The following is a 17,674-nucleotide window of genomic DNA, read 5'->3' on the forward strand; positions in this document are numbered from 1 at the left end:
GTGAGGTGGTATCTGAAGTGTGGTTTTAATTTGTTATTCCCCAGTGACTAACAGTGATGAGCCCCCATTTTTTGTCCTTTAGCTTAATTTTTTGTATCTCTAGTTTTATTCTAATTCACAGTAGATTTTTGTTTGGGGAAGAAGTGTAAATTTTCTTTAGCTCTAAAGTTTTGATTCTTTAATTTTTGCTTTCTTCTCATAGTAGCTTCATATGGGTGTGATCTGCCACATTCATCTGCCCCATGCTGGCTTTCTCTTCCTGGGGTGATTGTTTTCTGTGTTTAATTACCATGAGAATCTTCAATGGGCTCAGTAGTCTCCACCAGATCCTTTCTACAGCTTGGGTTCTGGAGCTGGGTCTGATGTATTTGACTTTTACTACTTAAAAGAAATTTAAAGTTATTTGGTAGGGAATGAGGCTAGACAGGCTAGAGGAACCACAGCTTCTAACATTGAGTGTGACTGTGTATGAATGAAATCAGGGATCCAGGCGAGGAGGCAGGGTAGGTGAAACTCTATTTTATTAAACACTTATTTTGGATCCAGATAGCCATCTAGAAATCTTGATAATTGAAAATGGAAGTTGGTTATATAGCCACAAATACCTTAAGGGAAAATATGCTGAGCTGAGGATAACAGAGTCTGCAGGTTTCTGTATATGTTTTTTAAGAATTCAAAAAAATATGTTTTCCAAGACAAGCGTTAACCTGTTGCCTTTTGTAAATAATTTTTCAGCAAACATTGAGACGAATGTGCTACCTTACCATCAAAGAAATGGCCAACATCTCTGAGGATGTGATAATTGTTACAAGCAGGTATGTGAATAATTAAAACCTAGGATGACATACTTATATATTTAGTAGAATATTTTGTTTTTCTCTTTCTATTAATTTTATTTTTTGACTGTAAGAAAGCCAATAGAAATTTAAAAGAATATAATGTCTTAAAGCATTCTTTTCTAAAATGTGGTTGTCATCGTGTGAAAACCATCTCTGTCTAATAAAACAAAGAAAAAAGTCACAGAGAATAATGCTAATAGATTTGATTATGTTTTAAAATGTACATAAACCTTTATAAACAAAACTAAAAAGTAAATGATACAGTAAAACGTTTATAACAAGTACATCAAAAGACTAGCATCTGTAATATATAAAAATCTCTTATATTCAAAAATATTCTCAGCAATAATTTATAGAATAATCGATATAAAGGATCTAAATTTTTTTTTTAATTTTTTTTTTTCCTTTCCTGGGGGGAAGGTAATTAGGCTTATTTATTGTTTAGAAGAGGTACTGGGGATTGAACCTAGGACCTCATGCATGCTAAGCATGTGCTCTACCACTTGAGCTATCCCTTCCCCTCTAAATATCTTTAAATAGTCATTCTCACCAGTAACCAAAAAAAGGAAATTAAAAATTCAAGCTTGAGTTTTTTGTTTTTGTGTTTTTAAATTTCAGTTTATTTAAACTAAAAAAATTCCCAAACAGCTCACCCATTTCTCCCACCATCCCTCTCCTGTCCCCACCCCTGGCAACCACTGATCTGTTCTCTGTATCTATGAGCTTGGCAAAATATATATATATATATATATATATATATATATATATATATATATATATATATATATATATATAATTTTTTTTCACTTAGACTCCACGTATAAGAAAGGTCACATGGTATTTTTCTTATTTATTTCACTTACTTCACTTACATAATGCCCTCACGGTCCATCCATGTTGTCACAAGTGGCAAAATTTCATTCTTTTTAATGACCGAATAATATTCCACTGCATATATGTACCACAGTTTTCTTTATCCGTTCATCTATTGATGGACACTTAGATTGTTTCCATATCTTGGCTACTGTAAATAATGCTGCAATAAACATGGAGATGCATATATCTTTTTGAATTAATGGGGTTTTTTAAATTCCGCTAAATACCCAGAAATGGAACTGCTGGATCATATAGTAGTTCTATTGTAATTTGTTGAGGAACTTTCATACTGTTTCTCTGTAGTGGCTGTAGCAATTTACATTCCTACCAGCAGTGCACAAGGGTTCCCTTTTCTCCACACCCTCGACAACACTTGCTCTTTCTAGTGTTTTTGATAATAGCCATTCTGACAGGTGTGAGGTGATGTCTCATTGTGGTTTTGATTTGCATTTTCCTGAAGATTAATGATGTAGAGCATCTTTTCATGTGCTTGTTGGACATCTGTATGTTTTCTTTGGAAAAATGTCTATTCAGATCTGCCCATTTTAAATCAGATTTTTTTTTCTATTGAGTTGTATGAGTTCTTTACAGATTTTGGAAAATTATAATATTTTTACCCATCAAATTGGCCAAAAAGGGAAAAAAGGCAGTTAGCACTTGTAAGGGATATTGACATTCTTGTATACAGGAGGTAGAATAATAAATTGTTCAATTTTTTTAGAAAGCAGCTTAGCAGCATTTGTTGAATATTTGAAATGATATATCCCTTTGACCCAGTAATCCCACATCTATGGAATTATCCTCAGAAAACAGAGATGGCACAAAAAGCTTATATATAGTGATGTTCCTTGCAACACTGTTTACACTAGCAAGAAGGACAAAACAACTTAAATGTCTACCATTGTTAAAAATTATTTAATTAACCATAGTATAATCATATTATGAAATATTTTAATTTTTGAATATATTTTTGAAACATCTTTAATAATATGGAAAATTCCTCAATAAAGTGCTGAATTGCATTCAAGTGCTGAGTTGGATTCAAGTCTATGTATTTCCTATATAGTCTCACTTTTAAAAATATCATATCTATGTATATAAAAATATATGGCTGGGAATGCATTGATAAATTACCAGTAGATTATCTCTGGATGTTTGGAATTGTGGCTATTTATTTTCTTTAAACTTTTGATAATTTCCAAGTGTATAATCTAGGGTTTTAAGATATATAACAAATGCTATTTTAAAAGTAGTTAATAGTTATTAATTGTAACTCACTTAGGTGAATCTGGTTTTTGTAGAGCAAAATAAATTTTAGAGGAGGATACTTGTGTTTAACCAGCAGTTGTGTTGAATATAGTTTCAATTAATAAAGCTTTCAGCTGAAAATAACAGAAAGCCAGACGTAAATAGTAGCAAAATAGGCAGAGTAGTTGGTGTTGATTCCCAGTTCAATAGTGTCAGGACTGGTGTCCCTTGAATTCTTTTGGACATCTTCACAGTATTGCAAAATAGATGCCTGCATTACTGGGAAGGCACTATTAAAGGTGGGAGGGGTACCAGGTAGGGGGCCAGAAAGCCAGCACCATCTGCCTCTTCTTTCAGGTATGCAAGAGCTTTTCCCAAAGCAATTTTTAGGTTCCATTTGGCACAACTGTGTTATGACTAACCTTAGGAGACCAGGAAGGTGAGTATTTAGCTTTTACAGCCCAAAGGCAGGCTAGGGAAAAGGGGGTTGAAAATGGGTATTAGATTAGTCAGCTACCAGTGTATGGTGCAAGTAGGAAACAAAAAATCTTCAGTTAGATTGCTAGATTCACTAAATATTGGAAAAATTAAATATAGGTTAACCAACTATTGATTGAGGGTTTTTTGTTTTTTTGTTTAGCTGGTAATACTTCCCTTGAGTCCTGTTAGGCCACCTTGAATTACAGTTAATTTAAAGTTGCTAATCAGTAGACAGGGAGAGAATCCTGGATTGTCCAGATGGGTCCAATATAAGGATAAGGATCCTTAAAATTGGAAGAGGGAGGCAGAAGAAGGTCAATAAATAGATGTGACAGTGGAAGCACGTTCAGAGAGATGTAACGCTGCTGGATTTGGAGCTGGAGGAAAGGGGCCACGAGCCAAAGAATATGAGTGACCTCTAAAAGCTGGAAAAGTCAAGGAAATGGATTCACCTCTGCAGCCTCCAGAAAGGAGTGCAGCCCTGCTGACACCTTGGTTTTAGCTCAGTGAGATCTGTGTTGGACTTCTAACAGAAATGTAAGACAAAGAAATAAATGCATGTAGTCTTAGCCTCTAAGTTTCTGGCACTTTGTTACAGCATCAATAGAAAAGTAATAGATTTTGTAGTATGTAACCGTATCAGATCAACACTTTGTACACGCTAAACTTACACTGTATTATTTGCCAGTTATATCTCAAAGCTGGAAAAACAAAAAACAAAACAAAACTTTGGTACCTGAAAGTGGAGTGTGCTGTAACGAGTACCTAAAAGTGTGGAAGTGGCTTTGTAATTGGGCAATGAGCTGGAGAAGTTTAGGGCAGCATGGTAGAAAAAGCCTACACTGCCTTGAACAAGCTGTCAGTAGACATATGGGTGTTAAAGCCTCTGCTAAACTCAGAAGGAAGTCAGTGAGTCTCTACTCACTATAGAGAGTACTCAAGTCATTGTGGACAGACTGTTGATAGAAAATATGGACATTAAAGGTGCTGCTGATGCGGGTTTAGAAGAAAATGAAGACAATCTTTGAAAATTGAGGAAAGAGGATCCTTGTTATACTGTGGCAGAAAGTTTCATGGCATCGTGTCCTGCATTTATGTGAAAAGCAGGACTTGTAAGCGATGAACTTAGATATTTAACTGAGATTTCCAAGCAGAGTGTTGAGGTGTGGCCTGGTTCTTTTTGCCACTTACAGTAAAATTTGAGAGTAGAGTAATAAATTGAGGAGAGACTTGTTAACAAGAACCAGAAGTCTTTATAAATGCCGAATCATTATGTTGTACACCTGAAAGTAATACAATGTTATTTACACCTCAAAAGCACAGCAAAACAATAAACCAGGAGTTCTTGATTTTGGAAATTCTCAGCCTACCAAAATGGCAAAGGATGCTAAAATCAAGAGATATGTGTTAGGAGAGTGTGCTCCAGAGAAAATGTCAGAGTTACTCTATAGCCTTTTGTAAAACCTCAGGAAGATTAAAAGGTCAGAGTATTCACTCACACAAAACACTCTGAAGAGATCAAGGGTGTGACTCACAGATTCCCTCAGCTCTAAGCAGAAGCCAAAAATAGAGGTGGATTATCTAGGCAAAATCTGTGGAGGAGCCTCTTGTCTAATGGAGTGAGTCTCTGTATGTATTGGTAGTCTTACAAGGCTGAGAATCTTATATCAGCAGAAATTCTGCCAGCTTGGACTGAAAGGGACTGAGAAAGGACAAAGTGAAAGAAGGCTGTCAGAGCCCCAAAATTCTCCAGGCCGGAGACAGGCTGATGAGAATGCTCAGCTTTAAACACATGTTGCCCTTTATAAAGAAGAAAGATGGCTCAGAGGGCAGAGGTGCAGGCCCGTAGGGTGGAGCTGAGAACTATAAAGTATTCTGCCTTGGACTTGGAAGCTCTTCCAGCTCGCTTGGCTGGATTTCAAAATTACTTGGGACCAGTAACTTTTTTTCCTTCCACTTTCTCTATTTGAACAGGAATGTCTATACCTGTTATCCTGTGGCAGTCCCACCCTTGTATTTCGGAGCAGAGAACTTGTTTTCTAGTTTTATGTGCCCACAGGTGGAGAGGAATTTTGCCTTAGAATAGGTTTCACCCAGTTTCACCCATACCTAACTTAGATGATTTTGTTGATATGATTGGGACTCTTGAGTTGGGTGAAATTTAAATGAGATTTTGGACTTTGAGTTGACACTGTTAAATGTTTGGGGGGATCTTGGGGTAGGGGTGAAGATATTTTGCCTATGAGATGGATGTAGCCCTACTGACATGGTGATTTTAGCTCGGTGAGATCTAAGTTGGAATTTTAACCCATAGAACTGTAAGATAATATGTTTTTGTTGTTTTAAGCCACTACTTGTGGTCACTTATATGTTAGATAACTATCTTACATGTGTCATCATTTGTGTTAGCTTGATAAGAAGCCATGGATATTGAGAAAACCTGAAGGCAGACACTGCAAAACAATATATACAAATAGCCATTAAGCACATAGAAATGTTCTTAATATTATTAGTCATCAGGGAAATACAAATTAAAACCTCAACGAGGTATCTTTTCATACCCACCAGAATGGTTAAAGTAGCAAAGCCTGACTGAACCAAAATCAATAAGGCTGCTCTAATACCAAGTATACGGAACAGTTGAAACTTGTATCCATTGTAGGTGGCAATGTGGAATGGTACAACCGCCTCAGGAGAAGTTCAGCAATTTCTTAGGAAGTTAAACATACACCTATCCTGTGGCCAGTGATTTCACTACTAGGTATTTACTCAAAAAAATGAATAAATTTGACCCCCCCCCCAAAAAAAGACTATACAGAAATGTCACAGTAACTTTGTGATAATGCTAAATTAGAAACAACCCAGCAGTTCATCAACAGGAGAATGGATAGAGGAGCTGTTATATTAATACAGTGAATCACTGCTCAGCAATAAAAAAGAACAAATTGCTGATTCAAGCAACAACACAGATACATTCCTAAATCTATATGTTGGGACAAAAGGAAACAGACACAAAAGAACACATGCTGGATGATTCTATTTAGATAAATTCTAAGACCAGTCAAAACTCAGTTGTGGTGATAGAAACCAGGAGTCTGGTAGGTTGGAGGAAGCTGACTCAAAGTGGGCATTAGGGAACTTTCTGAGCTGATGGAAATGTTCAGTATTTTATTTTGGGTAGACGTTACATGAGTGATCATAATTGCCATCTAACTGAACACCTAAGCTGTGCATTTTAATTATATATAAGTTACAACTTAGTAAACAGAAAGAAAAACATGAAGACATTTAGTTAGTGGCTTAAGGATGGTCAAGTATATTGCAGTCTGGTCATACTGTTCTACCCCTGTCTAATGAGACTCACCAGTGAAAGTCTGCATCTGAAGTTCACTTAGAATTCTGAAACTGAGTCCTGAGGAATGACCTATCACTCACATTGGAGAGTAGCATGGGGGAGGGATATCAGTATGTCTTAAGTTACATCCCTAGTCTCAGAAAATCAGATGAGTGGTTCATAGATCATGATTTAGGAAGAAATAAAGGGGCTGTAGAAACTACTGTCTGGCAGGCAGTTTTAATGTCATTTCATCAAAAGTGAGAATAATGCGAGGATTGGGTGGGAGGGAGGAGGGGAACAACAATACTTTGAGGTTCCTGAGGGAACTAACAAGCTGAGACCATCCACAGACTTGGTAAGAAATATTCAAACCTGAAACAGCTTTTCTGCTTGAATGGTGGTACTGTCCCTAGACATAATGTCTGAAGGGTTATTGCCAGGACCTGACTTAGAACAAGAAAGGAAATGAGATACTAGTCTAATCTGACTTAGCCACCTCTGTAGTGAAACTTCTCTCTCAGAGATCTCCAGTAACTTCTTAATTGCAAAAACTAGTCTTTCAGTCCATGTTTTACTTGACCGCTCTTTTAGTTTTAATATGGTTAAACACTCCCTGGGAAGTTCTACCCTCCCTGGCTTTCAGAACCATAGCCCTTCTTCCGTCTGATTACCCCATTTTATTCTTTCACAAAAGTGGCTGTTTTCTTCTGCCTGTCAGAGAGACCTCATGAACTAATCATTTTAGTCAGTTTCTTTTAAAGGGTTATTTTTAGTCCGATGGGTTTGGGGGACTTTTGGGGATTTCACCATTGGGCTGTCTATATCATTGTCTTTATTTTTTATGCCAGTTATCAGGATCTAATATTAGTATATGTTTAGGTAATGTGATTATTATCTTTTTTCCCACTGGAATGTAAGCTCCATGCTGGCAAAGACTTTGTTTTGCTCACTGCTGTGTTCTTAAGATTTAAAATAGTCTTTATATTTATCCAAAAAGATAATAAATATTTGTTGAATCAATAGCTGCACAAGATAATTAAGATAATTGTGGGGACAAGTGGAATTAGGTAGGGGTGGACTCCACAGGAGAGAAGACTTAAATCTCATGGTAACTTGATTTTTCTTAGTTTGACTAAGGACATGACTGGAAAGGAAGATGTGTACCGAGGCCCCGCCATCAGGGCTCTCTGCAGAATCACTGATGTAAGTTCTTTGTTTTACTGAGCCATCAAAGGGGATCTGTGTTTATCTCTAAAGTGGCCATGTATATTTAGTAGGATTCCCTAGTCTGACTTTGGGAATCATCAGTATAAGAGAAACTAGACCACCAGAAAGGCTTTTGTGACTCTAGGCTTTTTTTCTTTTAGGTTTTTTTTTCTTTTGTTTATTAAATTAGTTTCTCTCTATATTTATCTCATCGACTTTTGTCATAGGGCATTGCTTGCAGAAAACAAAAACTCATTCAAATTTAGTTTAAAAAAAGAAAAAGCTTTATTACAAAATATTCATCTCTCAGAATTTGAGGTAAGTCTAACAGCCGGCTACCAGAACAAGAAATAGGGCAGCTCTGAGGAACTCAGCAGCAAGATTCTCAGATACTTACTGTTGTGATCCATCGTTTACCAGGTTCAAGCCCCCTCATTTAAATATTTAAGGGGGATGATCTGATTAACCATCAGCCAGCTAATGGCTTGTATCTGTCCACTTGAGTCCAAGTCGGGTGTTGAACCTTGACTTAGTCTGTTGTATTGAGAGGGATGAGGTTATGAAGTATGTGAGGCTGTCTCTTTCTTGTAAGTCTGAGCAGGAAAGGTTAAAATGAAGGGTAGGCTAGGCATTGCCAATCAAATTGAATAATAATAGTTCAGCTGTATTCATGATTGGATATATTTTATGTATATTTTTGCAGTCTTCTCAAATTTCAAAGATTGAGCAGTATCACATGGTAAATCTGGATCCTAGAAGGGGTAATAGAAATGATTTAGTTATTTTTTACTGCTCGTTATTTTGTTGTAGTTGCTTTTATTTTTAGCATTAAATTGATAGCATAAGACTTGACCATACCAGGACTACAATAAGACCTTCTTCACCTAAGTATTGGTCTTGGCATGTTTACACATCTTTTATCTGCCACCACCTTCCTGGTGCTAAGCTTTCTTCCAAATAAGTTAACAGCTTTATTTTCTAAAGATTTCATACTGAGGACTCAATATAGTAGTATATTCCACGTTTAATTTCTTATGTATCTAAAATAATAAGAGATTATAGTTGATTTATAGGAACCTCCGGGATCCATATAAAATATATGCCCTATGCATAGAGTTATCTTCAGGACTTGAAAAGCAGCTTCCATCCCCATTTAGGAATTTCTTTTATAATATCCCTGAAAGGTTCAGCCTTTACTTACGTTTCCTCCAAACTGAGATTCTCCACTTCGAGACATTTTGTTTCATTGTACAACAGTTATTCTTCTTCCTTACATACATTCTTAAATGTTCCTCCTTGAATCTGCCACTTGGTTGTCTGGGTTCTTCCCTCTGAGATATGATAAGCCTTTTAATACATTCTGGATATTTGTACAGAAACAAATATTTGACTGGTTTTTGTAAATTACTTTGAAGTGATAATTTTGCATGAAAATGTTTTGCTTCAACAGCTTTTTCTTTATGAATGTTATTAGGGAACGATGTTGCAGGCCATTGAAAGATACATGAAGCAGGCCATTGTGGATAAAGTCTCCAGTGTGTCCAGTTCAGCACTGGTATCTTCCTTAGTAAGTGAGCAAGTAGCCGTGTGGTTCTCATGCATGGTATGGTTTCTAGTTGCAAAAACAAAGGGTCATTGTGGTTCTCTCACAAGTGAAATATTAAAACATATGTATACATTTCTATTACTTTATATAAGAGTGCTTTATTGGACAGAGGACCATTGAGCAATTAAAATGAGCAGTTAAAAACATGAAATTTACACATGTTTGAAAGGTTTTGGTCATCAGAAAGTTGTATTGTACATACAATACAGATGGAGGTAAGAGTGGGGTGGGGATCAGGGAAGAAACTGAGAGTCAGTCTCTTTCTTTAAATCTTCCTTGATGACCTGCCCTTCTGCCTCTTGCCTCTTTGTCCTCTGCTTTTGTTGGTGCCCTGTGTCTGCAGTTTTCCTTCAATCCAAAGTCTCCCGTCCTGCTACTGAGTTTCCTCCCAGGAAGTGCTCTTTGTTTTAGTAGTACCTTTTCTTTCTCTTTTTCATCAAAGCAAAATTCATTCATGACAGCCTGTAACGTTGCATTTGATTAAAATTAGTTACTAATGTGTGAATGGATAGATCATCTGAATCACGAAAATTGCTGGTTATGATATAATTGGTCAAGTTTTACAGCAAGCACTCTGCTTTTTTATGGTACTGTGGTTTCTTTCAGGTGAGTTTCCTGGAAGTAAAACCTGTAATGTTAACATTATTTAAGTACTATCCTATTAATTATCTATTCCCTTCCTGCCCTTTCCCTCTCATTGTTTCGGTTTATACACCTCTCCCAGCCCACAAAAACGTGCTCACCTTTGCAAAGGGGTCTTGGAGAAAGTATTTCAGGTTTGTTAGTTGCCTCAGAGACTTGAAATAGACTTATAAAGCTACTAAGCTGTTTCTTTTTTCCGGAAATATTTGTTAGTGATTTTCCAAGGAAACTAACTCAGTGTTTCTAAACTTTTAGTGACCATGCATGATCTGTTCTCAATTTTTTCTGTATTTAGCACATGATGAAGATAAGCTATGATGTGGTTAAGCGCTGGGTCAATGAAGCCCAAGAAGCTGCTTCAAGTGATAATATTATGGTCCAGGTACTGTCATTGAATCACCTTGCCTTATGTCTCAAGATCATCTTTCTTTAACCCTACATTTTAGGGGCAATTTATTGATTCCCCTGAGGAGTATTAGCTGAATATTATAGTACGACTAATATTAATCAGCTTAATAATAGGCAGCCTATTAGTGCATATTCTCAAGTAAACATCCCACTGATGATGATTACTGCCGTAGGCCCTGCTAATGTTTAGTAGACGCTGTAACAGTGTTTGGGAAAAGTCTTATGCTCAGTAATAGTTTGAGATGCTCATTCCAAAGGTCATAATGCGTTTCAGTCCTTTGTTTGAAAATAATTTGTGAAGAAGGATGTTCAATTCAAAGCTTTTCAGGCCTTGATTATAGTAGACATTATAAAAACAGTAAAGAGTAATTTTCACTTTGTGAAGCTTTGAAATTATTTTGTTGGAAAGATCTCTTTTTGATACTCATTGGGCTAGTCTTAATTAAAAGGAACAAGATTAAATCTTAACTGGCAATTTTATGTGAAGTATACCCCATTTGTATTTGAGAGGGTACTTATTTCTCCCCTTTCACTGTTTATAACTTCTCATGTTAGCATATTCAGTTATGAGGAAATAGAGTAGTAATTTTTCCCTTGGGAAACATTCTCACCCTCCTAACTCTGATCATTGTGTTTTTACACAAAGTGCCATGATAATTATACTCCTTAAGCCTCCTTTAGGGGATTAATCCTTTAACTACTAACATAACCACAGATGATTTAAAGCCACTAAGAGAGACCTGTAACACTGGTAAAGCCTTGGACCTGAGAACCTTTGTACTAAGGATGGATGGGGCAACGCTGAACCTGCTAGAGCCATCTTCAGATTGTATGTCACCTCCTTAATACTTACCTAATCTGAATTAACGACTTCTGGGGGTAAATTAGAAACTCTTATTCTTTCAATCTTGCCTGTGTTTGATTCAGTATGAAAAAGATATTCTATTTGTATAGACTGGGTATCTTTTTATTAAAAATCTAGTTCCATATTCTATTTTCATGTAAGTTTTATCCTTTTCCTACTCAGCTGTCTATGTTACATTCTTTTCTTGTTTTTTTAGTACCATGCATTGGGAGTTTTGTATCACCTTAAAAAGAATGATCGCCTTGCTGTTTCTAAGATGTTGAATAAATTTACTAAATCTGGCCTCAAATCACAGTTTGCTTACTGCCTGTTGATCCGAATTGCCAGTCGCTTACTGAAAGAAAATGAAGAGGGGTAAGTGTTTTCATCTAAACCTAAGTAATTTTCCATTTGCTGGTTAACATACTTCAGAGTTTATTTCCTTTATGAGTATTTTTGGGCAATGCTGACTTTACAGATGGATTTAGTGTTTTCCAAATTAAGGAAAAAATCATAGGATTCCACATAACAACTTTTATTTTTACCTTAATGTATGCTTTGGCATATGTACTTTATAAATTATGTTTGCTAGTAATACAATAACAAACTGATATTGAACAAAAATATTTATCATAGGGTATACAATAATTAAATGTGAAAGCTAGAAGTGACATTAAGAATCATCTTGTTTATCCCTTTTATTTTTATAAAAGAATGTTGAAGTACTGCATTTATTTAAATGATTTATTTATTTAAAGTGTGTGAGACCAGTAGAATTACACGTTTGTAAGGTTTTACATTGTTCATGGCATAGTGCTATATTATCTGATGGTAGACTAATAATATAAGGATGAATACTATAATCTCTTGAGTAATCATTTAAAAAACTAGGAAATATAATGTAACTCTCAACAGAGAAGATAAAATGGAATATTAAAAAATATTCAGTTGAGCTTCCTGTTTTCAATAATGGTAGAGTAGCTTGGTAATATTAGCCCTCCCGCAAATAATAATTATATCATTAGCACAAAACTGTGCTTCCCCAGAACAAGAAAACCCATACTATTTGGAAGTACTGGTGAGTGGTGAAAAGCAGGCAGAAACTGGAGGAAAATTGATGCCTGGAAGACAGAAACTATACTGTGTGAGATTTGTGTGTCTCTGGCTAGTCTCTGGGAATTCTTGGGTGTGGGATCACAGGAAGCCATAGTATTTACTGGACAGTGGGGTCAGAACATAGTTTGAAATTAGAAGAGTGATGAAAATTTAGGGTGGAAATCCTGGGAAAGAGGAAGCCACAGTTAGAGCAAGCCTCAAAATCAGTGTTAAGCTCTGTAGAAATTCTTGACTGACCACCAAATGATGCATATACAGAGAAAGACTCCAGAAAACCTGGCAAAAAGTAGTAGCTGTCAGCTGAATGAACTGAATGGAGAATTCAGTTGCAGCTCACTAGGGAGGAGATAAAGTTTGGAATTTGGTCCCAGCCAAGTTACCTGCCTGCCGGGGAAACATTATAAATTCTACAGTCTTTGCATCATATCATTCTCAATGTCTGTATGTAGTATAAACTAAATTGCTTGACGTGCAAAGAATTTGGAAAATATGGCCAGTAGTAAAGAGCAAAAGTAATCAAAAGAAATTGACCCTAATATGGCCCAGATATTGGAATTAGCAGATAAAAATTTAAAGCATCTATTATAAATTTGTTAAAGAGTTTAATGGGAACTAGTTATAATGAATGAATAGAGGAAGTGGAATTTTAGAACTTAAAGTAGTACATCAGAATTCAACCAGAGAAGCAGAAACCATAGGAGATAAAAATATAAAAGCATCTTCAAGATTGTCTCTGTGTTAGTTTGCTAGGATTGCCGTAGAAAATACCACAGACTGGGTGGCTTACACAACAGAAATTTATTTTCTCACAGTTCTGGAGACTAGGAAATCAAAGATCAGAGGGCCAGTAGGGTTGGTGTCTGGTGAGAACTTTCCCTTGGGTTGCAGATGTCTGCCTACTTGGTGTATGCTCACATGATCTTCCTTTGGTGCATGTGCAGGGAGAGAGAGAGAGAGCTCTGTTGTTTCTTTAAGGATATTAATCCTATCATTTCAAGACCCCACCCTGTGACCTCATTTAACCTTAATTACTTCCTTAGTGGTCCTGTCTCCAAATCGGGTCATACTGTGGGTTAGGGCTTCAATATGAATTTGGTGGGAGTGGGGGGAAGAATACAAGCATTCAATCCGTAACAGTTACCTCATATATTTTCCTATATTTTTATTATAATTTAATACAAAGTTAACTTTTAAAAGTGGCTGGTGATTTCTCAGACCTGTAGAAAGATGTGATTATTAGAGTAAAAAAACAAAACGAAACACCAAATGTGAGTAGAATGAAGGACAAAGATAAACAAGCAAGCACATTTTATCAGTGAATTTTTTGAGCATCAAGGATAAAGAGAAAATTCTAAATTTGATGTAAAGAAAATTTGACTTACATAGTTTTATTTCAGATTTCTCTCAGCTGCATTGCATGTGAGGCATCATGGAGCAATATCTTCATAGTGCTAAGGGAAACTAACTGTCAGTCTAGAATTCTGTACCCAGCCAAACTATCATTCATCAGTGATGGCAAAAGGAAGGTATTTTCAAACATAAAGTTTATGTTTACCAGTCACTTTGTAAGAATTATTCATAGATTTACTCCAGCACAAACAGATAGATACTTAGAAGGCAATAGTGGGATTTAAGAAGTAATAGTAAGCAGTGGAATTCTCACTGCTTATGTAGATAGTTCTAAAGAGATATTTTAACTTTAAAATTTGATAACAAGTTCAGAAATACCAGGATAGCAACATGATAATGATGTTAGATGGAAATAAAAGCATGTTAAGATTTTTTTGTTGTTGTTTTGGTTTTGAGTTTTTTGTTTGTTTTTGTTTGGGAGGAAGATAATTGTTAATGATTAATATTAAACTTTGTTGGAAAAATATATGGGTTATTAACTAAGCATATAAATGAAACGTAAAGCTTTAAAAATGTGGAAATAAAAATGGAACAAAGAAAGTTTGATTGAAGGTTGGTAACGAAAAAATAATAAAGACAGAATATATAAATAGAAAACAAAATGAATTGGGTGGAATTAAGTGCCGACGTGTTAGTTATCGTTTGCTGTGTGAGCAGCTTTAGCAGACATTTATTGTCTCAGTTTCTGTGGTCAGGAATCTGGAAACGGCTTAGGTGTCCGGTTTTGCTTCAGGGTCCCCTCATTATGTTGCAGTCAAGTTGAGAGCTGCAGTCATCTGGATCTGCAGGATTCACTTCAGTTTCATTTGTGCAGTAGTTGACAGGCCTTGGTTTCTCCCTGGCAATCGGCCAGATGCTTCGTTTCTCACTTTGAAAGCCTCTCTATAGGCTGCCTGAATGAGCTGCGGGGAGAGCCTAAGATGAAAGTGGCAGGGATTTATAACCTAATATCAAAAGTGACACACCATTGCCTCTGATGGATTCTCTTGGTCACACAGACCAACCCTAGTATAACATGGGAGGGGACTGCACAAGGATGTGGATGTTCAAAAGTGGAGATTTGGGGGGGACATTTTGGAGGCTGGCTAGCAAATGAAATATTTCAGTTGTCATAATAAATATAAATGGGTTTACTTATATTATTAAAAGAATACTTATTAAAAGAGTCCCAGATTGGGTAAACAAAATAACAGACCTACTATTGCTACTATTAAATTTACAAAAGACACTTCTGTACAAAATGATAAGGAAACAAAATAAATATGTCAAGAATATATTGTAGGTATATACTAACACAAAGTGCAGTTTAGTAGTATTAGTATAAGCCGAATAGGAATCAGGGTTTAGAGCATTAAAAATGACAAAGTGGATTCTTGTATTCTGACAAAAGTAATGGTCTGAAAAACGTGCAACAGGAATGATCTTGCATATACTTAATAATACCTTTTCAAAGTATGTAAAGCAAAATCTTAAATATAAGAAATTAAGTTCTTGTGCTGACTTTAAGCAAACTTCTCTTAGATTTGTCAATCAAGAATAAAAACCCAAAGACTGTAGTTGATCTGTGTATCACTGATAGTAAAACTAACCTCAGATTTATAACCCTGTGTCCAAGAGAGAATATACAATATTCTTTAAAATTTTTAAATTGAGAAACATAATGTACATACAGAAAAATATGTACAAGTTATGCAGTTATAGTTGTATGTACGTGAAACACCCTTATAATGACCATATACGTTAGGTATAGTTTATTTCTAGTATTGAAAAAATGCTTTATGTATCCTTCTTGGTCATAATTACTCCCAGTAGAAACCACTATTGTGACTTTTATGGTAGTCATCTCTTTGCTTATATTTAGATTTTTTACCCCTCTGTGCATGCATCCCTAAACAGTAAGGTTTAGTTTTGCCTTGTTTTGAACCTTCTCTCCATTGAATCACGCTATATTTTGGGTCTTATTTTTTTCACTCAATATTTTGGTGTAAGATTCATCCTTGTTTTTGGTGTAGCTCTAGTTTATTTTAATTGTATTTTGTATTTCCTTGATTGAATACTTCTCAGTTTATTTATAGTCATTCTTCTATTAACAGGCATTTGGACTGTTTTGAGCACTTGTTAATAATGAAATGGCTATAAACAGCATCCCTGTATCTGTACCACACATAGAGTTATCTCTTTGTACGTAACATGCACTTCTATAGAGTCTATATCTAGGAACAGAATTGCTGGATTGTTGGGTATACATCTCTTTACTAAGGAATGTTAGGCTTTCTGTTTTCAAAGTGACTGTACCAGTGTGCATTCCAGCCAGAAGTGTGGGATGATACTGATTTTCTGAGGCTTGATATTTTCAAACTTTTACATTTTTACTAACCTAAAGAATATGTTATATATGTTTTATTGAGATACAACTCACATATCATAAAATTCACCTTTTTAAAGTCTGTAATTCAGTGGTCTTTAATATATTCACAAAGTTGTATAACAACCACCACTAACTCCAGAACATTTTCATCACCCTAAAGAGAAACCCCCAACCCATTAAAAGTCACTCCCTATTCAACCCTCTCCTCAACCCCTAAAGAACATTAATCTGCTTCCTGTCTCTATGGATTTGCCTGTTCTGGACATTTCATATAAATGGAATCATACAATATGTGGTCTTTTGTTTTTGGTTTCTTTCACTTACAGTAGTGCTTTCAATGTTCACCTGTGTTATAGAAGTATCAGTACTTCATTCTTTTATGGCTGAGTAATATTCCACTGGGTGGCTATAGCATATTTTATTCATCTGTTCATCTGTTAATGAACATTTGGGTTGTTTCCAGTCTTTGGCTATAATGAATAATGCCACTCTTGGCAGTCATTCATAATTTTTTATGTGAACATGTTTTCAGTTCTCTTGGACATTTATCTGTGAGTAGAATTGCCTAGTCATAGTGTAACTCTGTTTACCTTTTTGAGAAGTGCCAAACTGTTTTCCAAAGTGGTTGCACCATTTTACATTCTTGCCAGCAGTGTATGAAGGTTCCAATTTCTCCACGTCCTCACCAACACTCATTATTGTCTGTCTTTTTTATTATACACACTGTAGTAGGTGTGAAGACATATCTTGTTGTGGGATTTTTTTCTCCATTGGAAAAGTTTTACTGGAAAAAAAGTTATTCAAATAAGTTCTAGGTTTGACAGCTGGGAAGGCTGTGTTTCTCTAACAAGCCAGAGCATCTTTTCATGTGCTTATTGGGCGTGTGTATATCTTCTTTGGGAAAGGTCTATTCAGATCATTTGTTCATTTTAAAAATTAGGTTATTTGTCTTATTGTTGAACTGTCAATGTTGTTAAATATATTTTGGATACTAGAACTTTATTAGATACACAATTTGCAGATACTTCCTTCCATTTATGGGTTGCCTTTTCATTTTCTTGATAGTGTCCTTTGAAGTACGAAAGTTTTAAATTTTGATGAAGTCTAATTTGTCTTTTTTTCTTTGGTTGCTTTTGGTATTATACCTAGGAAACTATAGTTTAATATAAGGTCAGAAAGATTTACACCTGTGCCTCCTTCTTCTAAGAGTTTTTATAGTTTTATCTTTTACATTTTGGTCTTTGAAACATTTTGAGGTATTTCTGTACATGCTGTGAGGTAGGAGTCCAGTTTC

General features: G+C 35.6%; 1 protein-coding gene across 3 annotated transcripts in view; it reads left to right on the forward strand.

Moving 5' to 3' along the window:
- COPG2 (COPI coat complex subunit gamma 2) overlaps positions 1–17,674 on the forward strand; it is a 127,803-nt gene that overhangs the window by 15,750 nt on the left and 94,379 nt on the right. For all 3 annotated transcript variants that reach the window (XM_031455367.2, XM_064487361.1, XM_031455368.2), the window contains exons 5-9: positions 736–815; positions 7,908–7,983; positions 9,461–9,553; positions 10,530–10,616; positions 11,704–11,861. In XM_031455367.2, coding sequence (XP_031311227.1) covers positions 736–815; positions 7,908–7,983; positions 9,461–9,553; positions 10,530–10,616; positions 11,704–11,861 — 494 coding nt within the window. The remainder of the gene's footprint in view (positions 1–735; positions 816–7,907; positions 7,984–9,460; positions 9,554–10,529; positions 10,617–11,703; positions 11,862–17,674) is intronic.

The sequence above is a fragment of the Camelus dromedarius genome, chromosome 7 (genome assembly GCF_036321535.1).
Source record: "Camelus dromedarius isolate mCamDro1 chromosome 7, mCamDro1.pat, whole genome shotgun sequence".
Taxonomy (NCBI): Eukaryota; Metazoa; Chordata; class Mammalia; order Artiodactyla; family Camelidae; genus Camelus; species Camelus dromedarius.